Source organism: Arvicanthis niloticus, chromosome 26 (assembly GCF_011762505.2).
Source record: "Arvicanthis niloticus isolate mArvNil1 chromosome 26, mArvNil1.pat.X, whole genome shotgun sequence".
NCBI classification, from domain to species: Eukaryota; Metazoa; Chordata; class Mammalia; order Rodentia; family Muridae; genus Arvicanthis; species Arvicanthis niloticus.
In genome coordinates this window covers 36,767,932-36,794,870 of record NC_133434.1, presented here as the reverse complement: position 1 = coordinate 36,794,870, position 26,939 = coordinate 36,767,932, and the positions used below count along the sequence as shown (strand labels likewise).

The following is a 26,939-nucleotide window of genomic DNA, read 5'->3' as shown; positions in this document are numbered from 1 at the left end:
GGTGCAGGAGACAGACACTGATGAGCTCCCTCCCTCAGCTCTCCCAGGGTGTCACCAGCAGAGGCAGGTGTGGCATCTGTGGGCAAGGCCTCCATCAAATAAAAATAGTAAAAAAGCCACCAAGCCTGGCATGGTGCCATGACCTTGCACTCCCAGCACTTGGGAGGCTGAGATGAAAGGTTTACTTGAACCCAGGAGTTCACAGCTAGCCTGGGCAACATAGCAAGATGATGTACCTCTCCCTCCCTGCCCCCATCCCCAAAATTCAGTCTAAAGAAGTTGGTTTAACCATATCCAGGAAATGTTTGAAACATTTAGTTGATAAAGGTTTGGAAAAAAAAAAAAAATCTAAGCCTGTCTGTGGAATTTTTTTTGTTTTGTTTTCAGTAAGACTGAAAATTTGTTTTAAGAGAATCTCATATAGCCCAGGCTGTCTCAAACTTCTTGTAGCCAAAGATGACCTTGAACATCTAATCTTCCTACCTCTCATGATCAAAACCGTGCTGCCCCGAGTTTGGCCTAAGATTGAAAATCTTGACTGCCACTGCTCTGTCCAGTGCTACGAAGCTTCTCTGTGCTGGCTTCACACAGGCTGCTGTCTGCCTGATTCTGTCAGAAACACTGCACAGCCTGACTAACAGAAATTATGACTGTATTGTATGTGTGCACTACTAAATTATAACCACAAGCCTACACATCTCCAAGAAGCCCTGACTGTCACCTTCGGAGTAATTCACTGCCGAGTCCCTGTCTTCCCATCCGAATGCTCCTGCTGTTTGTCCGTTTCCCTTTATCTGGCTGACAAATGGAAGCACACAGAACCCTCATAAAGTGGACAGAGAGGACCAACCCCACGGGGTTGTCCTGTGCCCTCCACATGTGCCCTGTGGCATGCACATGTCCCCACACACATCATACACACACACAATTATATTAAGTACATTTAAGATGAAGGCAATGCCAGATATGATGGCATGGCCTTTAATCCCAGCACTTGGAAGGCAGAGGCAGATTCAGCTCTATGAGTTTAAGACCAACCTGGTTTACATAGGGAAAGCCTGTCTCAAAAAATAATAAATAAATAAAGTGAAGGTGATATGTGTATGGCTGGCAGAGAGCTCTGAAGGTGGCGGTTTATTCAGGCCCTGGCCCGCATCAGTGCTGACACAGGTGCCAAGCTTGCATTCCTCGTGGCCCTGCTATGGGTTGAATGCTGAGGACAGAGTGGAGCAACGTGTCGCTGCCTTGTGTGCTCTGTCCCCATCATCACATTCAGGCTACTTCTCTGCCTTCCTTCCATTTGTCTCAGGCCTGCTTCAGAAAACCACACCAGCCCTCCCCTGTCCTTTCAGGAATTTATTCCATGAAGTGAGTGATTCTGTGGGGGTTTGCTTGTTTGTTTGCAAAGTAGCATAGCTTTTTAAAACTTTCATGAAATATATATATACATATAAAAGTCAACATTTTTTGGAGGGTAGGGCTTTAACCCAAGTGTAGAGCTTATAAACCAGGTAGGGGAGGCAGGAAGGTCACTCCATAGTGTTTGACATGATGCTTGCCTATATGAGACTGTCATTTGTTTGGTTGGTTGATTGGTTTGGGATTTTTTTGGTTGGTTGGTTGGTTGGTTGGTTGGTTGGTTGGTTGGTTGGTTTGGTTTTTGTTTTTTCAAGACAGGGTTTCTCTATATTACCTGGTTGTCCTAGAACTCACTTTGTAGATCAGGCTAGCCTCAAATTCACAGTGATCTGTCCACCTGACTCCCAAGTGCTGTGGTTTTTGGTTTGATTGTTTGTTTTGGGTTTGTTGGTTTGCTTGTTTGTTTGAGACAGAGTCACTTTCCATAGCCCTGGCTATCCTGGAGCTCACTGTGTAGACCAAGCTGGCCTGTAACTCACAGACAGATATCCGCCTGCTTTTGCCTCCTGAGTGCTGGGATTAAAGGCATGTGCAACCATGCCTGGGTGAGAACTTGCCTTAAAGAAAATAAAAATTGATATTTCCTTAATTCTTAAGTGTATAGTTTAGTGGCAGTGTGTCTGTTGGCACCATTGTGTGCTGTCCGCCACCCCAAGCTCAGAATTCTTTCTCTCCCCCACTGAAAGTTTGAACTACTCACTTCTCTCTCCTTGACCCCAACCCCTAGTAACAAGTCTGCTTTCTGCCCCCCTCAGTCCCCCCATGTATCTACTCTAGATGCCTTACATAGCTGGAACCACAATGTCTGTCCTTCTGTGACTGGCTTACTTCACTCACCCTATGTCCTAGTTCATCTTTGGGACAGCATGTGTCAGAATCCCCTTTCCAAGGCCAGGTAATATTGACACTGGATCATTTAATCCCTGTCATTCAGTTGTATCCCCCCCAGGGTTGCTGTAAATGGCTCCACTGTGAACACGGGTGCCCAGATACCTGTTTGAACCCCCTTTTTGTTTGTTGGGTTTTATGGTTTTACCTATTTGTGTGCTTATCTATTCAACAGGGTTCAGGGTTCACCCTGGGGTCCCTGCATGCTAGGCAAGTGTCCCACCCTGAGCTGTGTCACAAGTCCCTGGTGCTCCCTTTTAGACATGGACCCAGAAGTGGGCTTGCTGAATCATACGGCAGTCAGGCCACTTCGGGTGGAGCCCTGGCCTGTCTAGATGTTGTCTCCTAGGGCGTTCAGTGCAGCAGTGCTCAACCTCTCCAGCCAAAGGCCTGGCCTAGGAGGGCACTTGCTGAAGGAACTGTGTAAGCCAGAGTGATTGTTCGTCCACAAATAACCAGAGTGAGTGCAAGGTCTTGGGTTGGATTCCAGCACTGCAAAGCCAACAACCCAGCCCACTACCTTTAAAATAAGTGCCTGAATGCTTTCTTCGATCTCTTGATTACAGAGTCTCGGAATGCTCTTCCTCAGATGCTAACCCAGGGCACACTTGCTGTTTGGACATAGCTCTGGCTCACATTGCTGGAAGGCTCTTGACTGGGAAAACTTGTACTTTCTCTCAACTGTCTGACAGATGGGTCTATCTCTATTTTATTAAATTATGGAGACTGTGTAAATATAGTTCACAGATAAACCATTAAACTTATTTACTTTGCATGACCTTTTCTAGGCCTGTCAGCTAACAGGAAATGTATTAATACTTAAAAATACCATTTGCTAACAAAGTGAGAACCAAAAAAAAGGTGCCAAGCTCCCCTTGCATCTGTGTGCTGCAGCTGTGATGGGCCGATAATGTAGCTATGTAGTATTTTATGTAGTAAAATGGCCAGGCATCTCTGAGGGAAAGCAGAAGCAGCAGCCCAATTAATCTGCAAACTAATTAATGAGCCTTCCCTGAGTGCTGGCAACTAACAGGCAAAACTGAGAACCACTGACAGAAAGCACACCGACGCCAATAGGAATTAATGCTTTTCAGGTGTGCGTGTGTGTGGACATGTGCGTGTGGACATTCATCTGTGTGTGTGCACATGTTCCAGGGCACTTGTACGTGCCACAGTGTGCACGGAGGTCAGAGGACAGCCCTGGGTACTGGTCTTTGCCTTTCACTTTGTTTCAGGCAGCATTGCTTGTTCACCACTGCAGACCCAGGCTAGCTTCTGGACCTTTTCCCATTTCCATCCCCCAGTCTCCCAGCCTGAGCACCAGGATGACAAATGCTCTCCCCTGGCTTTGCTTGGGTTCTGGGAAATTTGAACTGAGTCCTCATGCTTGGGTGGCGAGCACTCCCACCTGCTCAGCTCTCTTCTCAGCCCTTATTTTATCTCTTGAGACGGGCTTTCACTATGTCTCCCAAACCACCCTCAAACTCAGGGTCCTTCTGCCTCAGTGTCCCTAGCGGCTAGGACTGGCGTTTCCTGGGTTTTAAACAGTCTGTCTCTCACTCTGTGGTCCTTGGCAGGAGATGACCACCTGCTGAGTTAGGTTTACCTTGTGCCCTGTATTGCAGACAGTATAACAAACTGCGAAACCTCCTGAAGGATGCTCGCCATGACTGCGTTCTCTTTGCTAACGAGTTCCAGCAGCACTGTTACCTCCCCCGGGAAAAGGGGGAAGCCATGGAGAAGTGGCAGACCAGGTGCGCCCCAACTCACCTCGCCCTTCATAGGGCCCTCTTGAATTTCCTCATCTGCGGCTCTTTGGAATTGCTGTGTGTGTGCGATACAAAGTCCGGCAGCAGCTATTCTTGGACTGTGGTAAACTCTGAAATGACAGTGTTTTAGGTGTGGCGTCTGAATACACAATTGTTAAATTTGGGATTTCGGAGGTGAAGGTCCCCAGCCTGAGACTTCTGGACCACAGAGCAAGGGTTGGTAGGTCCTACCAGTGCTGTAGAAGGCTTGACTTTGATGACTTGCTCAATTTAATGTCCTTAGCCAGTCTCACTAAATGGAAACTGTTCTAGAAAATGCAGTGACTTAGTTTAGGCCTGTCCAAAAGTACAGTGCGAAGCAAGCACTTGGGTGTGGGGTACTTGAGAGAGTGGCTCCCCAGAGCAGGAATGGAAGCGGTGGAAGTAAGATGGGGGAGCAGTGGAGAATGTGAGGCTGAAGTGGGCAAGGAGGCTCAGCCAGGCCTGCTGGGGGCCTGGAGAGGCCCTGCAGAACACCTCCCACCTCACACCTCACACCTCATGGTAAGATCCCTGGCACTTAGCTAAGTGCCCCTAGGTGTTAATTCCGAGGGTCATTGGGGTGGAGTTTAAGTGCCACAGCCCTATAGAGAGGGAGACTGCAGAATGGACCTTACAAATGTGTGTGCTTCACTGAGAATGAGGTATAGTCCTGAACCAGTTCTCCAGACCCAGACTAAAACTCTTGGGGGATCTTCCAGGCTTATCATGTGGTTTCCTTTCAGGTCTTATTGGATTGCCGGCTGAAGCTGGCTTTTCTCTCAGCTGGATACTTGTTCCTCTTCTTTCATAGTGTTGCCGTCATTTCCCAGTGCCCTGTAGCTCAGCCTCCAGTTAGAAAGTGTTACAAAGTGACAGAGTGGGGGACTGAAAATGTTGCTCTGGGGCCTGAACTCCTAGGAAGAAGAGATGGGAGGTGCTTTCCGGTTACTTTTTGGCTCACAGGGCTCCAGCCCCTGGGTCATCTAGAGTAGATACCCAGGAAGTATTTATTGTGTAAAGAACAAAAGAAAGAATGAGTGACTGGTTAGCTATATGGACACAGGATGACAGTGTGAGCCAAGTGTGACTTCTGAGCAGCAGCTATGTGTTATGCCTGGGATGCTCACCACCCTTTGCTGTCCCAGGAGCATATATAACTCAGCAGTTTGGTACTATCACCACTGTGAGGACAGGATGCCCATCGTTATGGTGACAGAAGATGAAGAGGCCGTTCAGCAGTATGGAAGTGAAACAGAAGGCGTATTTGTAATTTCTTTCAAGGTATTTCCAGTGGCACATGTGCATACATACACATGCTCATGTAGGCACGTGCGTGTACACGCATGTGCACACACACACACATACACACACACCCCTTCAGTCTAGATCCTTTGGCAACACAGAAAAGAGAAAGTAGACTTCATACCTGTAATCCCGATATTAGAGGTGCTGAGGCAGGAATCTTACTGAAAGTTTGAGGCCAGCCTGGGTTACAGAGTTAGAATTTGTCTCATAGCCGGGAGGTGGTGGCGCACACCTTTAATCCCAGCACTTGGGAGGCAGAGGCAGGCGGATTTCTGACCAGGCCAGCCTGGTCTACAGAGTGAGTTCCAGGACAGCCAGGGCTACACAGAGAAACCCTGTCTGGAAACAAACAAAAAACAAAACAAATAAAAAGTGGGGAGACAAAACAGAAGGAGGACTTTAAGATGGTCTATTTTGGGAGCTGGTGAGGTGGCTCAGTGGTTTGGGAGCTGGTGAGGTGGCTCAGTGGTTTGGGGCATGTGTGCTTGTTGCTCTCACAGAAAACCTAGATTCAGTTCCCAACATCCTCATGGACCTCTTCTGACTTCCTCAAGCACTAGGCATGCATGTGGTGCACATACATACAGACACGCAAAGCTCTTATATGCATAAAGTAAATAAATAAATTAAAAAAAAAAAAAAGCAGATGGTCTACAGTATTATTGGTGACCAGGTGTCCTTGACCCTAGCAAATTCAGGCTGACTTCTGAAACTATGGGGAACACAACACTCAAGAGCAACCCAGCAAGCCTCTGCTACAGTAAACTGTGTTGTGAGTGTGTTGTGTGTTACATGTGTTAGCATGGTTTTGTGTGTGTGTGCGTGTGTGTGTGTGTGTGTGCGCGTGTATGTGCATGTGCGCGTGTATGTGCATGTGTGTGTATGCGTGCGTGTGTGTGTGTGTGTGTGTGTGTGTGTGTGTGTGTGCATGCATGTGTGTGTTAGTATTGGGTTGAGCCTAGGGCCTCACCATACTAAGCTTGTACTACCACTGGCCTATACCTGCAGCCCTAAGTCACGTGTGTGTTTCCACATGTGATGCTGGTATGCTGGTGTCTAGTTGACACTAGAGTTGCCCATGGTCTCATGTTTTTACCTACAAAATGGTAGTTTTATTTGTTTCTTCCCTATTAACAACAACCACCATGTTTCCAGGGCAAGCATGTTTCCAGGGCAAGCATGTTTCCAGGGCAAGCATAGATATGTTACTCAATAGCAATATAAATAAGTGTGTTGTTTCCTTCAAGTCTTAAACAACTCAGTGAGGTAGGTCAGTATCCCATCTCACTACGAAGACAAATGAAGCACAGAGACACTAAGTCACCTGTCCACACGCATCCAATACTCAATGGCAAGGCTGGACTAGGTCCCCAGAGTCAGGTTCTGAAGCTTTTAGCCACTTGTTGAACTGCTTCCCAGATTTCTATCGGCTAGAGATGCATAACTACTAACAACTTCCAGCACACACAAAGGCAAACTGTTTTAAATCTAATCTCCTTCCTTGTATTGTCCTTTCTTTCCCTCTCTGCATATATATAATTTATATGTATTTATATGTATTTATCTTTTATTATATATTATATATAATGTAAAAGATACATCTTTATATGTGTATACAAATATATATATATACACATATAATACACATATACATATATGTATACATATACACATATACATGCACATATATATATATAAAATCTGCTTTTCTCCCAAGGCCATATACACCAGACAGACCGTCCTGTGTAGGTAAGGGTGACCTTGAACGTCTGCTCTTCCCATGGAAAGTGGAGACTTAAGTGCTAGGATTACAGATGTGCACACCACTCAGTTTATGTGGTGCTGACGATCAAACCCCGGGCCTCACACATTCTAGACAAGCATCCTACCAACTGAGCCGCTCCCCCAGCTTCTCAAGCCCCCCTCACTCTTCCACACTGGAACAGCATGTGAGCAGGAGCAGGAACACTCACGGAGTAAGATGTGGCATCATTTATGTGAAGGCTGTCGGATTATAGGCATGTCATTTTATCGGTGACAGTTGCTTCCGGCTGTCATAGCAATGCCTTCTTCCTATCTCTTAAGAACCTTTCAGGAGATGTGGCTGAGTGTTAATCTCTCCACAGATGGCCGGTCTCGCCTGTCTGTCCAGTTGGCCAATCAAATCTACTGGCTGACGACATTGTCTAATGCAAAAACCAAGACAGCCTCCATTAACCCTGTCAGTCCATAGAATGTCCAGCTTGATTTTGAATTGTAGATTCCTTAAAGGTTCCCGTGTGCATGAATTCTAAAGATTTGCCAATAGAATTTTCTTGACTGTGCTATAAAAATGTGTTCTGGAGTGCCAGAGAATTCCAGGGGCTCCAGAAATTAATGACAGTGTCACTTGGTTTTTCTGTTGCAATATATCATGTCTTGTTCCCGCAGAGGACAGTTGACTAAAATTACATTTTTCTACTTTTTTGAGAATTACTTTTCTTTGTAGTCCAGCAGTATAGGACAGTTTTATTTTGTAGAGCAGTTCTTGAGCAAACTGTGTGACCAAGGGCCCCGTAGGGGTGAATGACAGCAGGAAGAGAGAGACGGCAAGCTCAGGTGAGCAGGAACAGAGTCCTCTTTGGGGACTTGAAGTTAGATGCAAAAACCCAAGATGATACATTCTTCATGAAGACGTTGTTTCCTAACAAAAACATGGTGCTGAGTGACCGGAGCAGAGGCGCCATGCTGGCAGTAGTGTGTGTGCACAGACCCTTTAGGAGGGTGCGACACTAACAGAAGTGCTGGCCTCCACAGAAGGCTGTTTTCTTCTCCTTGACAATTTGAAAGAAGAAGATGTATCTTAGCCTTGAATTGAGTTGAAATCATGTGTAAGAAGGTAAAAATACAGAATAGGAGATTTTCCTGAATGTCCTTTGTAGACCATCGTGTTCAAAAGTAAGATACATGGAAAGTCAGAATGCTGTGTGTGTGTGTGTGTGTGTGTGTGTGTGTGTGTGTGTGTGTGTGTGTGTTAATCTGTATGTACAGGTGCATATATGGAGACCAGAGAACACTGGATGACTTGCTTTATCTCTTCCTTACTTATTCCCTTGACATAATTTACTTAACCTAAAGCCAACAAACCCCAGCAATCCTCCTGCCTCCAAATCCTCACTGCTCAGCACAGGCGTTACAGGTATGCCTATAGCCAAGCCACACTTTTTATGTAGGTGCTGGGGTTTGAACTCAGCTCTTCATGCCAGTGTTCCCACCCTCTTGGTTCTGTGGTGGTGCTGGGATGAAGAATCAGCATCTGACAGTATCTCTCTTTGCCATTAATAAACACAGAATTACTTGGACAACTTCTGGCCAGATTTCAAAGGTGCCCATGAGCTCTGTAGCTCCATCCTTCAGTCTCGCCGGGAAAGGGAGAGTGAGAGTCAGGAGACCCATGGGAAAGAGTACCCAGAACACCTTCCTCTGGAAGTGCTGGAAGCAGGCATCAAATCCGGACGCTACATCCAGGTAAGGGTGAGAGTGAAAGGTGAATGTCAGCAGCAAGCAGCATAGTTTCTCTCTTCTCAGCTTGCCTTCCACACCAGGGCCCTAAGTCCAATGTCTGACCACAGGACGGGCTTGAGTAAGCAGAGCTGCCCAGCTCAAGGCTGTTTGGGAGCCATTTCTCTACAATTCTTAACAGTCTAGTTCTAAGCTGCCCAAGTGTCACACTAGTATACCGGTGTGGAGGTGACAGCAATGTCATCATATCATCTTTACTGTGAATTCATCTTTATTTCTTTGCCGCTTCCCTTCCCCTCTGGAGGAAGGCCTCTTTGTGATCCCCCAGGACCCAGAACCCAAGGGCTACTGGGGTTTAGGAAAGGACTCTGATACAGTAACTCCTCAGCTTTGACTGTTTCACTCACATTCCTTTCCTGTTCACTTGTGTGGCTACGTGCAGTCTTGTGTATCCACCACAGTTAAGATTCAGAGGTACTCTGCGAGGACTTCACATTTCTAACTGGCAACTTGGAAGTCTCTCATGGCGGCCAAAGCTTGAGTGCACCATGCTGAATGGAGTGCAAGCCTTGGTGTGACCAGTGTGCCCAGTCCTGTTGGTGTAACTTCAGAGTAGCCCAAGCCAGCAGCGTAGTCTCAAGAAAAGAAGCCAGAAGCCATAGTGGTTAAGACGGGGGTCGCTGTCTGCTAAGAAAACGATCACTTCATAACTTTTTAAAAGCTGTGTCGGGAAAGGACTTTGTTTACGCTGACCTTTGCTTCTGGTTTTAGGGAATTCTGAATGTCAACAAGCACCGAGCGCAGATAGAAGCTTTTGTTCGCCTACAAGGAGCCAGCAGTAAGGACTCAGGTTCGGTACCAACCAGATATTCCCATTCTGCCTCTTCAGTTCTGACATTATACAGTTAAGAAAGTATGAATTATCACGCAGTCCTGTGTACACTGGGTTTGTGGATTTTAGGGGTTTTGTTTTTTGCCCCCTACGTTTATCTTATCTACAGTTGGGGACTGGGATATTAGTACTAGGAATTGAACCTCAGGCTTTGCTTATGCTATTTGTCTATCATTTCTGACTTTATTTTTTTAATTCTTTAAAATTAAGCTGGGAATGATGACACATGCTTTTAATCCCAGCATTTGGTAGGCAGAGGTAGGATCTCAGTGAATTTAAGGTACGCCTGGTCTACAAAGAGAGTTCCAGGACATCGAGGACAATACAGAGAAACCCTGTCTCAAAAAAACAAACAAACAAAAAAACAAAACAAAACAAAAAAAGACTATCAAGAAATGTAGTAACTTAGGCCAGGCAGTGGTGACACACACCTTTAATCCCAGCACTTGGGAGGCAGAGGCAGGCGGATTTCTGAGTTTGACGCCAGCCTGGTCTACAGAGTGAGCTCCAGGACAGCCAGGGCTACACAGAGAAACCCTGCCTCAAAAAAAAAAAAGAAAAGAAAAAAGAAAAAAAGAAAAAAGAAATGTAGTAACTTAAAAAATAATAATAATTATGGGTGCCTTGTAGAAGCACATTATCCAGTCTTATGGCACAGGAGCAGTGTTAGTTCACCCCCAACCTGGCACAACACAAGAAGTTTAAACCAAGCACAGTGGCACCTATAACCCCAGAGCTCAGTAAACTGAGGCGGTAGGATCACAGGTCTGAGGCCAACATAGTCCATACAAAAAGAAAGAGAAGAAGAAGAAGCTGTTTGACTTCCTCTTTAGAAGGAAGAAGTTTGTTTTGGGACAGGAGTGTGTGTATCCGTGTGTGTGTGTGTGTGTGTGTGTGTGTGTGTGTGTGTGTGTGTCTGTCTGTCTGTCTGTCTGTCTGTGTATCTGTGTGTGTGGTGTGTCTGTGTGTGTGTGTGTGTGTCTGTCTGCCTGTGTATCTGTGTGTCTGTGTGTGTCTGTCTGTCTGTGTGTGTCTGTCTGTGTATCTGTGTGTGTGGTGTGTCTGTGTGTGTCTGTCTGTCTGTCTGTGTATCTGTGTGTCTGTGTGTGTCTGTGTGTGTCTGTCTGTCTGTCTGTGTGTGTGTGTGTGTGTCTGTGTGTGTGTGTGTGTGTGTGTCTGTGTGTGTGTGTGTGTGTCTGTGTGTGTCTGTCTGTCTGTGTGTGTGTCTGTGTGTGTCTGTGTGTGTCTGTGTGTCTGTGTGTGTCTGTCTGTCTGTCTCTGTGTGTGTGTCTGTGTGTGTGTGTGTTTGTCTGTGTGCTCTAAGGAACAGCACTAAGAGAACTGACATATATATTAAACAGAGACTTAGTAGGTTGGCATGTACGCATGACAGTCCAACAGCAGCTGGCTCAGTCTGGAGAGCCTGAGAATCCAGGAGCTGCTGCATCCATGAGCTAGTTGTCTTAGCTGTCCTGATGCGGTGCTCAAGGACAGGGAGATCCCTGGAACCCTGCTGGTCTTCAGTCTGCATCGGAAGCCTGGAGAAGTTAGTTCTGACGTCAGTGAAGGCCGCCGCCGCCGCAGCAACAGGACAGTCGGACGTACAGCTGAGGGTGAAGGGCACAGGCAAACGCAAATCCATGTCCTCTCACCTGGCTCCCACCAGAAGGTGCCACCCATGTTAGGGAGGGCCTTTCTGCTTCAAATAATCTAATAATCTGATCAAGGAAATCTCTCATAGGAGTATCCCACTGCTTATGTTTTATTGATTTCAGAAGCAGTCACATTGATAACCAAGATTACACATCAGAGAGAGAGAGACAAAGACGGAGAGGGGAGGTGGGAGGGGAAAGAGAGGTGTATGTAAGGTATACAGGTACACTCACCCCTCACCATTATTTGCACTACTTTTGGAGGTCAGAGGTTGATGTTGAGTATATCCTGTGTCATTCTCTATTTGTGTGTGTGTGTGTGTGTGTGCAGTGTATTGTATGTTTATGTGCCTCTGGCTGGGACTCAGGTTATCAAGTCTCTCACTGAATGTGAAGCTTGCTCTCATTCTGGCCTGCCTGGCCAGTGAGCTCCCAAGATCCCCTTGTCTCCAGTCTGTCAAGTGAGGGTTAGGGTTGACCTGATTTCTAGAGATCCAAACTCAGATCCTGCTCCTTGTATGGCAGATACTTCACCCCCTTCACCCATCCCAGCCCCCACCACCACCACCACCGGAAGAAGGAAACTTCTTAGCAGAATGATTAGATTGAAAGGTAGTCCGTTGGAAACGCCTCCTGCTGCCACAGCCCTTGACTCCCAGCTTCTCTGTGCTGCATACAGGCTTGGTCAGCGACATCCTCATCCATGGCTCAAAGGCTCGGAACCGCTCCATCCACGGAGATGTGGTGGTGGTGGAGCTGCTTCCCAAAAGTGAGTGGAAAGGAAGAACGGCCGCCCTGTGCGAGAATGACAGTGAGGACAAGGCCTCGGGCGAGTCCCCGAGTGAGCCCATGCCCACAGGTGAGCCCACCCCAAGTACAGTTCTGCCCTGACTTTGTGTTTGTTTAATGAAAATTGTGTGTATTCATCATGTATAATGTGATGTTCTAATATAGGTATACATTGTTGAATGGCTAAATCCAGCTAATTAACATATGTATTGAGGCTGGAGAGATGGCTCAGTGGTTAAGAGCACTGTCTGCTCTTCCAGAGGTCCTGAATTTGATTCCCAGCAACCACATGGTGGCTCACAACCATCTGTAATGGGATCTTCTGGCATGCAGGTGTGCATGCAGATAGAGCACCCATGTATTAAATAAATAAATAAATAAGTAAGTAAAAGAACATATGTATTATCCCACACCATGGTATTTAAAAAGCAATCTTTTAAAAAGTGTTTTGCCTATGCATGTGTATCTGTGCATGTCTGGTGCCTACTGGAGCTAGAGTAGGGTATTGAATGCCCTGGGATTGGAATTATGCTTGTGAACCATCGTGTGGGCGCTGGGTCATGATTTGTAAGAATATAGAGCATTGCTGTTACTAACAGAAGACACGCTCTCTGTGTTATCAGCCTCCGATGTTTGCAGTCTGGTTCACTGTTGTCATTTCTAAAGTCGGGATTTGAACGCAGGACCTGAATACGTTTGTTCTACAGCTTATCTGCCCTCAGTTCTACAGGTGTATTTGGTTGCTTTGCTCCTTTGAGACAGGGTCTTGTGTGAGCGAGGCTGACCTCAGACTCACTGTATTCAAGTGAATCCTCCTGTCTCTGCCTCCAGAGCACTAGGATCCAAACCATACCTGGCCCCTCACAGATTTATCCTGACTTCTTGCAAGGTTCCCAGCTGCTGCCTTTTTCCTCTGCCTCAGCTTACATAACATTTTCCCTCCGCGTTCTCTGCTTCCGGTCTGCAGAACCCCGCTCGGGATCTGCACACCTCTAATCCCCAGGCTGAGGCAGAAGCAGGTGGATCTGAGTCTCAGTCCCACCTTATCTGCAAGGTGAGTTTCAGGACAGCCAGGGCTGCATAAAGAAACAATTAACAGGCAGGTGAAAGGCCAGGCCTAGTTAGTAGCTGTGCTTCTACCTAGTACTAAGGAGACAGAGGCCAACCTTGTCTCAAAGAACCATTGAACAGAGCTGGGTGTAGTGGCACATGCCTTTAATTCTAGCATTTGAGAAGCAGAGGCAGGCAGATCTCTGTGAAGGTTGAGGCCAGTCTGGTCTACATGAGTTCCAAGACAGCCAGATTTACACGGTGAGACCCTCACTCAAGAAAGCAAAACAAAAAGTGAGTGACTAAGTCAGGATGGAAGCCGCTGGCTTCTCCCAGCATCCTTTCCCAGCATCCCAGACTCTGAGTTCCGGGACTCGATGACAGAGAGCCAATGCGAATGTTTTGAATGTTATGCAGAAAAAGTAATGCTGATAGTGTTTTGTTGTTGTTTTGTTTGAGAGAGGGTCTCTCTATGTAGCCCAGGCTGTCCTGGAACTCTTTGTAGACCAGGCTAGCCTTGAACTTATAAAGATTCTCTTGCCTCTGCCTCCCTAGTGCTGTAATTTGAGGCATGAACTACTACACCCGGCTGACATTAGTTTTTTTTTTCTTTTAAGTTATTCATCATTTTAAAAAAAAAGATTTAAAGTACTAAGAAAGCATGTCCTCAAACACATTGAGCCGTGTGCTTGAGAACAGAATCTGTGCATTTCTTGTTCACTTCTTTGCCCCTCCACGCTCACAGCCCAAAGAGGTGATGACTGACCAGTTAGTGCCTTGTTACGTTTTGTCTTCCTCAAGGTCGCGTGGTAGGCATCCTTCAGAAGAACTGGCGAGATTATGTGGTGACATTTCCATCCAAAGAAGAGGTCCAGTCTCAGGGAAAAAATGCTCAGAAGATTCTCGTTACGCCGTGGGATTACAGAATCCCCAAAATCCGCATCAGCACCCAGCAAGCGGAGGCCCTCCAGGTAGCTGCCCCGCCCGCGCTCCTGTCCTGCCAGCGTCTTTGCCAGCTTCCAAGCAGCACCAGGAAGCATTGTTAGTTCCTTTGCATAAGAGGAAATAAATTATTGATGGTCTCTGGCACTCTGAGATACTGTTTTTAAACATTCTAAATATATAAGAACCATCTATTAAGCAGTCCATGGTTAATAAATGAAGGCCATAGAGAAATTGTCCTAGAAAGAGCCGTGTAGGACAAGCTGAGCGGGCATACATTATCCAGCTGTCCAACTCAGAAACTTTGAATACATACAGTTTGCCAACACTAACAAGCTTCCTTCCAGGGAAAGATACAGAAATATGATCCGAGCGCCTTGCAGGGATGATACAGTGTAACTTCACAGATCGATTATCTGTATAGGACTGGAGCCCCAGAGAGAAGGCATAAACAAGAAAGACAGAAATTAAATTTTACTTGGGGCAGAGAACAGAGGAATGCTTGACTTAATTTGCCTACTGCTTTGCAGGTTATAAATGAGACACTAGAGTGTCCCCAACCCATACTTCTGCCTCTGGAAGCTCCCCGTGGACTCTCAGAGGCCAGTTAGGACCCTTGTTCTTTGCATTTCCAAGATGTCTGGGTTGCTGGACAGTGGAGAGGTCCACCTTGCACTGATACTATCTTTCCTGACAAGGAGCAGCTTAAGACAAAGAAAGTCGAAAGTAATTCCCACACTAGTAGTTGAGACTGTTGTTTTATTTATTTAAGATTTGTTTTATTTTTAATTGTAAATGTGTGTGGGTATGTGCACAAGCCAGACATGGGAGACAGGTCTCTTGGCACTACAGTTGCAGAGGATTGTGAGCGGCCTGATGCAGGTCCTCTGGGAGAGATGCTTGTAAACACAGAGATCCAGCTCTCCCGAGTTGCTTTAAAAGTTAATTAGGACCCTACATTATTGGGTTGTATGTATCCTTTGTGTTTCAAGTGTTAACTAAAGTATGTTACAATTGGCTTTCCTCAGCAGACTAAAATTTCTGTCCCAGTTGTTTGAAGGAGAGAGGTAATGCCTCCTTTCAAACATCAGCCCGTGCCTTGCATACCAGCAGCCATCTGAAGAGTGGCAAGACCAACCAGAGAGGAAAACAAGCCACTGCAGGCTGCTGTCTGCTGGCCGGCCTGTGTGTGCTCACACTTAGTTAGTTTGATGCTTCCGATCGGGCCACTTAACTCCAGCTTTGGTTCACATTGTATCTTTTTCCCTTTGTATAGGATTTCAGGGTAGTGGTGCGCATCGATTCCTGGGAGACAACATCAGTGTATCCAAACGGACACTTTGTGCGTGTCTTAGGGAGAATCGGTGATCTGGAAGGGGAGATTGCGACCATCCTGGTAGAGAACAGTATTTCTGTGGTCCCCTTCTCGGAAGCCCAGGTCAGATTTCCTTCCCTGAGGCCTTTGGTCCAGAGACATACACATGTATTTCTTTATGCTTCTGTTGCTGTTTTATCTTGAAGAAAGAAAAACTCTGTGTGTGTGTGTGTGTGTGTGTGTGTGTGTGTGTGTGTGTGTGTGAGAGAGAGAGAGAGAGAGAGAGAGAACGTATGAGAGAATGAGTGTATGTATGTAAGAGAAAGGAGATTGTGTGTTTGTGAGAGTGTGTGTGTGTGCACATGCATGTGCACATGCATGTAATCTTGCGTGCAATATGGAGGCCAGAGGTCAGCACCTAGCATCATCCTTAATCACTTTCTGCCTTACTTTATTTTTATTTTTGTATGTATGTGTCTGTGTGTGCATATCCATTTGATGCCAGAATAGGATGTTGGTCCCCAGGATCTCACTGTTGTAAGCTGACATCGGTGCTGAGAATCGAACTTGGGTCCCCTGGAAAAGCAGCAAGTGCTGGGCCCCTCCACCTCATTTTTTGAGACAGAATCTCTCATTGAATGTGCAGCTCACTAAGTCAGTAGGGCTGGGGGCAGTCAAGCGTCAGCCCTGGGATTACAGGTGTCCTGGTGCTCTCAGCTGTTTATGTGGGAGCTAGGGGTCCTCGTGCTAGTGTGGCAAGCCCTGTACTCACTGAGGCTTCTCCCCATTCCTGAAAAGATGCCATACTCTGCAGCAACCCAGCGGCTAAACTGAAGTCAGCTCCAAGCATAGACTGAGTGAGTGTCTTGCAGCCTCACAGCTCCCAAGATTTTATATTTTCCAGCTATGCTTAAAATGACATGTCAGGGTCGTGAAGTCAGTGCCCACCCCCAGCCCTCGGCATCCATGATCACCCGTTCCCTCCTCCTCTTCCTTCTCCCTCCTCAGGGTCCTTTTATGTTGTTTTGAGACAAGGTAATACTATGTAGCCCTGGCTGGTCTGGGTCTCAGAGATCCGCCTGCCTCTGCCGATGGAGTTCAGGGATTGGAGGCGAGCACCACCTCGCTGTCCTGCAGACCCAGCCAAGCTCTGCCCTAACTAGAGATGGATGGGTCAAAACGTCAGGCTCATTCGGAGATGCTCTCTGAACCTGTACAGAAAACATGGTTCACTGAACGTAAAGCACCAGTGACTCCATCACTGAGGCCTCTCACAGTCCCATAAATCTCCTTTATCACTCTCGTGGTCGTAACCGTTGTGTGTGATTTCGTTCAGTTTGCCCTTTTCACTTAAAATGCTTTCCATATATTGACATAGCCTACTTATTTTTAGTAGTTAAGACAAATTACTGAAATTAATTCACCCTAGTTTGCTTAAACATTTCTCAATTTTTGGACATCAGTAATGCTTAATTTTTCAGTGTTAGGAAAAAAGTATACTTGAAACATTTTTAATCAGTGTTGCCTTTTTTATTCTTTTTGATCATCCCCTTGGAATGTCCTCCTTAAAGTTAAATCACCAAGCCAAAGGGCATAAAACATTTAGATAGGTTTGTTATGTATTGGCAGATAGTTTTCTAGACAAGTGTTGCTCCAGTGTGAATTACCATCAAGAGTATTTGGGTGTTCCTGTTTTCATTATAGCTTCTGACAGAACAGGAGTCACAATAAGAATATTGTAAACTATTTTACATTATTAAATTTAGAATGTTTCACATAATTAAATTTTTATGTTTAACATTAGTTTCTGAAAATTATTTGTTGGCTGGCTTGGCACCTCTTAGTGAAAATGTGAGACTAAAATGAAGTAGGAATTGGACTTCCCAGGGCTACAGTCTGTCCCCTGTAGCCTACTTAGCTTCAGATTGATAGCTTAAACAGGCAATCATAGAGGGAAAATGCCCCAGATTAGTCTTGTTTAAATTATCTTTAAGAAATAAACTTTTATTTGGCGGGATCGTGTAGATTTTTTTTCTCCCCAGAGCTTGACTTGAGTTAAAAGCTCAACTCACAGCTCACGTGGAAACAGAATGCAATGTGCACATCAGTTTTACCTGTTCATTCTTGCTCCAGCCCCATGGCATGACCTGTCCCCATGTCACAAGTCATGGGACATTTCCCAGCAGACTGTAAGGTATTCAGTGTTGTCTTTTCTGCTGACTCCTAACTTCCCAGAGCCTAGCCCAGTGCCCAACATTTGTGAGTCACCTAACAAACAGTTACTAATCAAAAGAAGGCCGAAAAGGCTGGCAAGATACTTAGTAAAGTGCCTACTATACAATCACGAGGATCCGAGTTCCAACCAGAACCCACGTAAAAAGCTGGGAACAGTGACACTTGCTTGTGATAGTCCTAGTTCTGAGAAAGGAGACGGGAAGAGATCCTTAGGGTTTGATGGCCATCTAGTCTGGCATCATTGGAACATGCCAGGCTAGTGTACAGTGATTCTGTCGTAAGAAACAAGATAGATGGTGTCTTCATGAATGCCTGATGTCTGAAGAGGCCAGAAGAAGACATAGGAACCCCAGGGACCAGGGTTACAGACAGTTTTGAGCCACCATGTGGTTGCTGAGAATTGAACCTGGGTCCTCTGGAAGAGTAGCCATTGCTCTTAACCTCTGAGCCATCTCTCCAGCCCCTCTGAAGAGAGTGGGTTTTTACAGACCCTTGTGATGCTTGGGTTCCTGATGCAGATGTGTGAGATGCCAGTGAACACACCAGAGGACCCTTGGAAAGTGAGTCCCAAAGAAGAACGAGAACGGAAGGACCTGAGGAACACCCACCTTGTGTTCAGCATCGACCCCAAAGGCTGTGAAGATGTGGACGACACGCTCTCAGTCAGAACCTTGAATAATGGCAACCTGGAGCTCGGGGTTCACATCACTGATGTCACACACTTTGTGGCCCCCAACTCTTACATCGATGTTGAAGCCAGAACGAGGTAACCCTATTGGAAGGCAGCACTGTGCTGAGTGTTTGTATCTGTGTTAGTTTCAGACGCTCGCTCATGATCTCCAGTTTGCACAATCCTGAAAATCTCCTCTGGGTTTTCCTCAAGTTCCACCTTCAGGAAAATAGTACCTTGATCAGTTTCCGTCCTTTCTTAACCTTTTACCCATCGTTTGTTTCCTCCAAAGTTAAGACGAGTAAATTTTCAAATGTAATACAGTATTCTGTAGAGATCCTAGACCATTATGCCACCATTTTTCTCATACAACCAAGATTCGTGTCACTTTTATTTTCTACATCAGTGGAGGAATATTCAGCCCAAGCAGTGCGACTTGGTCAAGTGGGCACGCGGGAGCCATTTCATTAGGCAGCGCTCTGCTTTATGAGGAGCGGCGGCCCCGGGGGAATCCAGCCCTGCGCTCGGCTGTTTACCTCCTGCAGCCCACGCAGTCACAGTCAGCAGTTCTGCTAGCTGCTGAAGGTCGCTTACGTCACTTGTCATTCCAGGGCCACCACGTACTACCTAGCCGACCGCCGCTATGACATGCTGCCGTCCATCCTCAGCGCGGACCTGTGCTCCCTCCTGGGAGGCGTTGACCGGTGAGTCTGAGTCTGATTTTACCTCCAGAGCAGCCTCTGCCATCCAGTGCGCTCTCACCTGCACTCCACACCCCCACCCACTGCTCTCGGGGCCCCTCCGGCTGCGCCCCACCGACTTCTTCCCTTCCATATACACTTTCAGGGACTTCATTTTTCCAGCATCCCCCTTTCTTTCTGTTCGGGTGTTAGCTTTCTGAAGCTGTCCACAGGCCGAGGAAAATGTAGTAAGCTCTCCAGTCGACGCTGCTCTTCAGAAGGCCCGTGACACAGCTTGGGGAGTTTCTGTTTATTAATGAGCACGTAAGCCAGCCACTACAACACTAATAAGCTCCAAAAGATAGAAGGCACCTAACTATTATTTTTTCCTAGGTACTGATTTTTCGAATATTTTTTCTATATTTAATACACACAAATATTAATGCATGTGCCAGGCAGGCAGTAGTGGTGCACGCCTTTAATCCCAGCACTTGGGAGGCAGAGGCAGGCGGAATTTGTACACACATGTTATTCAGCACTTAAATTTATTTCCTTTTTTTTTTTTTTTTTTTTTTTTTTTTTTTGAGACCAGATGTTAGGTATCCTGTTCTCAAACTCAGTAGGAAGCAAAGCATTACTGTGACCTTCTGATCCTCCTGCCTCCACCTGTGACAACATACCTGCTTTATCCAGTGCTGGGGATCCAGTCCAGGGCTTAGTGCGAGCTAAGCAAAATACTGTAGCAACTGAGCTGTATCCACAACCCGTCTGTTTCTTTTTTTTTTTTTTTTTTTTTTTTTTTTTTTTTTTTTTTTTTTTTTTTTTCTCGAGACAGGGTTTCTCTGTGTAGTCCTGGCTGTCCTGGAACTCACTCTGTAGACCAGGCTGGCCTCGAACTCAGAAATCTGCCTGCCTCTGCCTCCCAAGTGCTGGGATTAAAGGCGTGCGCCACCACTGCCCAGCCCCGACTTTGTTTTTAACGTTAAAATATGCGTGTGAGTGTGTGGATACATACATACATACATACATACATACATACATACATACATACATGTGTAATGTAATGATTAAAGAAATTGCACTGAAAGTCTGTAGCAAGGTCATTTCTTTCGAATTTGACTCAAAATCAAGTTCTGCCTGCTTCTAAAATAGAACGGAAGTGGACTGGAGAGGTGGCTCAGCAGTTAAGGCGTTGGCCGCTCTGCCAGACAACTCCAACAACCCAGGTTTGATTCCCAGCATCTACATGACAGCTTGCAACTGCCTGTGATTTCAGTTCCAGGGCATCTGACGCCCTCTTCTGGCCTCCTTGAGCAGCACACACGCATCTTACAGAAAAGAAATGGAGCCCTACAAGATGGCTCAGTGGGTAAAGACACGTGTGCTGTGTCTGAGTTTGATCTTCAGGACGAACGTGGTGGAGAGAGAGAACTGGCTCTCACAAAATGACCCCTGACCTCCACACGTTTGTCAGAATACTCACATGTGCAACCATACACATAAACATACACAAATCACTAAAATGTTTAACTGTGTAAAGGCTGGGATGATGATCCTGTTGTCGTCCCTGGTTTTACAGGTACGCTGTGTCAGTCATGTGGGAATTAGATAAAACCTCATATGAAATTAAGAAGGTGTGGTATGGCAGAACCATTATCCGATCGGCTTACAAACTGTTCTACGAAGCAGCCCAGGAACTACTGGACGGAAACTCCAGCGTTGTTGATGAAATTCCAGAACTCAAAGCCTTGGAGGGGCAGAGCCGACAGGCCAAAGTAGATGAGTTAGTGTGGGCAATTGGAAAGTTGACAGACATAGCTCGCCACATCCGAGCGAAACGAGACCGCTGTGGTGCCTTGGAGCTGGAAGGTGTAGAGGTTCGCGTCCAGCTGGGTGACAAGAAGAACATTCATGACCTCATCCCCAAGCAGCCCCTGGAGGTTCATGAGACAGTGGCTGAATGCATGATCCTGGCCAACCACTGGGTGGCCAAGAAGATCTGGGAGAGTTTCCCCCACCAGGCTTTGCTGCGCCAACACCCTCCTCCACACCAGGAGTTTTTCTCCGAGCTCCGGGAATGTGCTAAAGCAAAAGGCTTCTCCATAGACACACGGTAATCTGCTTCTGAGGGGGCAGAGGGATGGCAGAGAGTACCACGTGTTTGTTTATCTTACAGTCATTCCTAAAATATGGCCTATAGCCAGGCACATTGGCGCATCAGAGCCTGAGGCAGCGGCATCACCAGTCTGAGGCTGGGCTACTGAAAGGGGATTTAAAACTAATGTTGTTGCCAAGCACAAGGTCAGTCAGTTTAGCAAATGGGTTTTTTTAAGCTTCTGTCTTCAAGCAACAGAGTCTGCGGTCATTGGTTGAATCGACTGCATGCTGGTCACTCTGACCAAGGACTTTCAAACATCCTCTTGGTTACTCCTTAGAATGCTGAGGTGGTGGCCCAGTCATTCATAGTTTACTGATGGGAACTTTAGTCTGTGGGGTTAGGAGTTTGTTCTTCGGGCCGGGCAAGGCCAGGACTTTCATCCAAGGCTGTTAGTTCTGCCTGGAAGCTCCTCTCTGTGGCCATTTCCCAGGCTGCCTGTGTGTTCACTGACCTCGCCCCTGTCTTCTCTCTTCTTTCTCAGCCAGCTGCTGAGAGTAACGTCACGTTCCTAGTTTAGGTCTGCTTTCTGTTGTTTTGTTTGTTCTTTGAGATTGGGTTCCACCATGTTTCCCGGCTTAGCCTCTGGAGTGCATGGAGAATGCCACTATGCCGATTGCTTTATTTTTTTAAAAACTCACTCTGGCTTAATGTTTCTTGATAAATAAAAAACAAGAAGCCCATTCTTTGGGCTGTATATGATGCTTACAATTGAGTGTATTAAGAATGAAACTCGCCAGGTAGAGGTAGCACACACCTTTGATCCCAGCACTTGGGAGGCAGAGGCAGGCTGATCTCTGAGTTCAAGGCCAACCTGGTTTACAGAGTTCCAAGACAGCCAGGGCTACACAGAGAAACCCTGAATCCAAAAAAGTCCACAGAAACCTGACCAGCTCTTTCAGTCAAGCATTGACTTAGCCATGTATTAATGGAACACTATTCTATACTTTGTAAGAAATGTGCATTCCTGGGGCTGGATAAATGGCTCAGCACTTAAGAGCGAAATGACTCTACTGCTCTTGCAGAAGACCCAGGCTTGTTTCTCAGGACCCTCAAAGGACACACACAAACATATATATGAAAATAAATAACGTTTTTAAAAATTTAAAATCTGAGCCTAGAGGTGGCAGTGTACACCTGCAACCCCAGCACTTGGAGGCAGAGGCAGGTCTCTGAGTTAGAGGCTGCTAAGGTTACACAAGGAAATCCTGACTCAAAAGAAAAAAAAAAAACAATTTTAATTCTGACAATCTTTCTTTGTTTAAACTTTAAAAGCAAACTAGTACTGAAAAGAAAATTGTGTTTAAGATAAAGTTAACTGCTGGCCTATGAAGATATTTAAGCCCAGGAATGGGAAGTGTCGCTTGTAAATGGCCTCTCGGGACCCATGAGGCTTCTCTGTTTCTTGTTAGGTCCAATAAGACCCTGGCTGACTCTCTGGATAGTGCACACGACCCCAGCGACCCCTGGGTGAACAGGCTGCTGCGTTCCATGGCCACCCAGGCCATGTCGAACGCACTCTACTTCTCCACGGGATCCTGTGCAGAGGACCAGTTCCATCATTACGGTGACTGACAGATTGGCTTACCTATGGCTTAACCTTGAGCGAGTCTTCTCAAAGTGCTCTTTGTCCTTTATTCTGATGTCTTGCTTTCCTTTTGAAGGTCTTGCATTAGATAAATATACCCACTTTACTTCTCCAATAAGAAGATACTCAGATATTGTGGTGCATCGACTATTAATGGCAGCCATTTCGAAAGACAAGAAAATGGAGGTTAAAGAAACTTTGTTCAGCAACAAAAATCTTGAGGAATTATGCAGACACATCAACAACAGAAACCGAGTAAGAAGGAATTTTAAACTCTTCCCCATTATCTCATAAGAGAGTTATCAGCTTTACTCCACCAAAGAATGGAGTACCATGTATTTTTGCAAACTCCGTAATTATTGTAACCAGTACTCTTAACACAAGTGTTCTGAGATAACATGAGTTTGGGGGATGTTGTTGTTGTTGTCCTTTGTTTTTGAGACAGGGTCTCACTCTGTAGACCAGTCTGGCCTCTGCCTCCCAAGTTCTGGGAATATGGTATTCTTTCTTAACCACCATGCCTGGCAGTTTTGTTTTGTTTTGTATTTTTAGATGAGATCTCACTGTGTTTTCCAGGCTGAGTTTCCACTAAGGAAACTCAAGTAACCCTCCACATCGTCTCTCTGTGCACTAATCCAGGCTTAGCATTAGAGGCTTGACAATGGATTAGAAATCTTTTCCTAAAAGGTAGACCTATAGAGGGTCAAGCAGCTGGATATGGTATAACCCCCAATATTTAGAAGGCTGAAACACATACAAGTTTAAAGTTGGAGGCTAGCCTGGTCTATATTAACAAGAGTGTGTGTGTGTGTGTGTGTGTGTGTGTGTGTGTGTGTGTGTGTGCGCGCCCGTGAGCACCAGGCATGGTGGCAGATGCCTTTACTCCCTGCACTTAGGAGGCAGAAACAGGCAGATCTCTGCAAGTTGGAGATAAGCATGGTTTATATAGTGAGTTCCAGGACACCCAGGGCTACATAATAGTGAGATCCTGTCTCAAGAGAAACAACAACAAAAAGTTACCATTGTCTGTAATTTAATAGTGGGTATCTCTGTGCAATAATAGATAGTAATTTTCGTATCTTTAAAATTTCTTAAATTACACATATATGTGTATGTTGAATGTATGTATTCAACTGAAAGTCAAAGGATAGTTTGTGGGAGTTGGTAACCTTCAGCCATCTTCATCCCAGTATGGAACTCAGGTCGTCAGGTTTAAAGGTTAAAATGCCCTCGACCACTAAGCCATCCCATCAGTCTGAGTATCCGTGTGTGAGAGAGACAGAGACAGAGCAGTTGTTCCCACTAAGCCATCTCGTCAGTCTGTGTATCCATGTGTGTGTGAGAGACAGACAGACACAGAGCAGTTATCCGTGTATAATGGCACACGTGGATACCACAGGATAACTTTCAAGAGTTGGTTCCTGCCTTCCACCCTGTTTTAGAGACGGTCTTGTTTCTGTTGCTGCACTGTGCACTCCAGGACAGCTGGCCGCTACAGCTGTGAGCGTCTGGCCAATTCTCCTGTCTTTACCTCCCACCTTGTGCTAGTACTGGGGTTACAGATGTGTGTCGTCATGCCCAGCCTTTCCTTGGGCCTGGGGATTAACTCAGGTGATAAGGGCTGCACGGAGTGCACTTTGCCACTGAGTCTTCCTTCTCATCTGCTACTCTTTGTGTTTGAGGCCAGATGGCTCTGCCTCTTCTTCTTTGGTTTAGTTGAAACAAGGGCTTATTCTGGGTAACTAGAGTCGATCCTCCCGTCTCAGCTCCCAAGTGCTGGGATTACATGCAGGTGCCACCACCACACACTTGAATCCTGCCTTTTTAAAAGCTATTTCTGTGGGAATGAGTCTCGGGTTTCCTCCTGGAAGGCAAGAACTGTTGTCATGCTTTGGGCTCTTCCAGGCGGCACAGCGTTCTCAGAAGCAGTCCACCGAGCTCTTCCAGTGCCTGTACTTCAAAGACAGAGACCCGGAAACCGAGGAGCGCCGCATAGCTGATGGAGTTATTTATTCCATTAGAACAAACGGTGTGCTTGTATTTATACCAAGGTATGTTACTTCTCATGCACTGGTTAACAAGAAACTATAAACAATACCAGTGTTGAACACAAATGTTCATTATATGTAACTTACTGAAGTATTTCTTTAGACTGGGGGTGTATAGCTTAGTGGTGGATCGCTTGCCACACACCTAGAGTGCTGGGTTTGATCCCCGTCCTCCCATAAAACCAGGCGTGATGACGCTTGCCTGTAAAGCAAGATGATCAGAAGTTCAAGGTCATCCTCAGCTATAGAATAGCTTTTTAAATTTTATTTTAATGTATGAGTGTTCTGCTTTGTGCATGCGTGTGTGTGTGTGTGTGTGTGTGTGTGTGTGTGTGTGTGTGTGTGTAATCTGCCTACCTGAAGAGGGCATCAGATCCCCCTAAAGGTTGTGAGCCACCATGGGGTTGCTGTGACTTGAACTCATGACCTCTGGAAGTGCTCTTAACCACTGAGCCATCTCATCAGCCCTATATAATGGTTTTGATGCCAGATTGTGCTGAGACATTATGTCAAAAGAAGAATATAAGCTTGTTATGGTGTCTCAAACCTTTAATCCTATCACTCACTCAAGAGGCAAACACAACCAGACCTCTTGAGTTTGAGGCCAGCCAGGGCTACACAGTGAGACCTTTTCAAATAAACTCTATAGATTCACATATACAGTGCTACATATATATATATATATATATATATATATATATATATATATATATATACACTTCATAAAAATATTGTATGTATATAGTATAATATACAGTCGGGGAATAAAGGGAGCAATTGGAAGCACATATAGGTGCACATCCCTCAGTCTTAGGACTTTTCTTAGCCAGCAAAGTATTGTTTCCTATCTGTTTTTGTAAAAATGTTTTTGAGGTAAACCGCAGGAAAAGTGGCTAAGTATAGTAATGTCTGCATACTGAGTACGAATTATCTGTTTCCTCCCTGTCCATGATTGAGGTTTGGGATTAAAGGTGCTGCTTATCTGAAGAACAAAGATGGCTTAGTGATCTCCTGTGGCCCAGAGGGCAGCTCTGAATGGAAGCCGGGATCCCTACAGAGATCTCAAAACGAGATTGTCTCTACCACAGCTGGAGGGCAGTCTGTTACATTTCGTCTGTTTGACCATGTGACAGTAAGTCTGTGCACATTCAATGTTGCTTTCAGTGTAAAGGAAAAAGGGCATGACAAAGTAACATATATTCTCTGTGCCAGGTAAGAATCTCTGTCCAGGCGTCTCGCTGCCACTCCGATACAATCAGGCTTGAAATAGTAAACAACAAACCATACATGATCCCAAGCACAGAACTGTGTCATCAGAGCGCCCCGCTGCTCAGGAGCGAGTTAGTGAAGGAGGTAACCCGGTCTGTGGAGGAAGCGCAGCTTGCACAAGAAGTCAAAGGCAAGGTGATTGAGGAAGAGCATCGAGAATACTGCCAGACCAGGGGAAGAAGCCTGTACACGCTTCTGGAGGAGATCAAGGACCTTGCTCTTCTGGATGTTACACAATGTGAAACGCTTCCATGTCATTAAAGAGCTTTGTCCTTTTCAAACTTAAGTTTTGTGTCACTTGATGCTCTAGCTGAAGGAAATTGAGTACTTCACATAGGCACACCATGCTCTCATCTCTCACAGAAGTGGAACTAGCTCCCTATACAAACTAGTTTCTCTTGTTTTTGTTGTTGGTTTTTTTTTTTTTTTTTTTTTTTTTTTTTTTTTGTTTTTTCATGATAGGGTCTCACTATGTAACTATGGCTATCCTGGAACTCAAGGTTGGTCTTAATCTACCTGCCTCTGCCTCCTGAGTGCTGGGGGTTAAAGGCGTGCGACACTATGCCTAGCTACTAAAAACAGTGCACAGTGATGGGGCTGTAAAAGGCAGGTTGTTAGTCTCTTTCTAGTAAATTAATTATCTTGCCTCAATTCTTAGTCTTTTAAGAGGGTCTCACCATGTAGCTTGGCTAGCTTAGAACACACTTGTAGAGGAAGCTACTCATTGAGATCCTCTTGCCTCTGCACTGCT

At 45.8% G+C, this 26,939-nt stretch overlaps 1 protein-coding gene across 3 annotated transcripts in view; it reads left to right on the top strand.

Moving 5' to 3' along the window:
* Dis3l (DIS3 like exosome 3'-5' exoribonuclease) overlaps positions 1-26,474 on the top strand; it is a 34,225-nt gene extending 7,751 nt beyond the window's left edge. For 2 of the 3 annotated variants that reach the window (XM_076925752.1, XM_076925753.1), the window contains exons 3-17: positions 3,933-4,061; positions 5,243-5,378; positions 8,733-8,909; positions 9,675-9,753; positions 12,127-12,306; positions 14,088-14,257; positions 15,505-15,666; positions 18,297-18,544; positions 19,060-19,152; positions 20,708-21,241; positions 22,696-22,850; positions 22,948-23,126; positions 24,777-24,922; positions 25,877-26,051; positions 26,132-26,474. In XM_076925752.1, coding sequence (XP_076781867.1) covers positions 3,933-4,061; positions 5,243-5,378; positions 8,733-8,909; positions 9,675-9,753; positions 12,127-12,306; positions 14,088-14,257; positions 15,505-15,666; positions 18,297-18,544; positions 19,060-19,152; positions 20,708-21,241; positions 22,696-22,850; positions 22,948-23,126; positions 24,777-24,922; positions 25,877-26,051; positions 26,132-26,449 — 2,881 coding nt within the window. In that variant the 3' untranslated portion in view covers positions 26,450-26,474. Of the gene's footprint in view, positions 1-3,932; positions 4,062-5,242; positions 5,379-8,732; positions 8,910-9,674; positions 9,754-12,126; positions 12,307-14,087; positions 14,258-15,504; positions 15,667-18,296; positions 18,545-19,059; positions 19,153-20,707; positions 21,242-22,695; positions 22,851-22,947; positions 23,127-24,776; positions 24,923-25,876; positions 26,052-26,131 lie in introns of those variants that run through there. The other variant, XM_076925754.1, reaches the window with a different exon arrangement.
* The last annotated feature ends 465 nt before the right edge of the window (positions 26,475-26,939 follow it).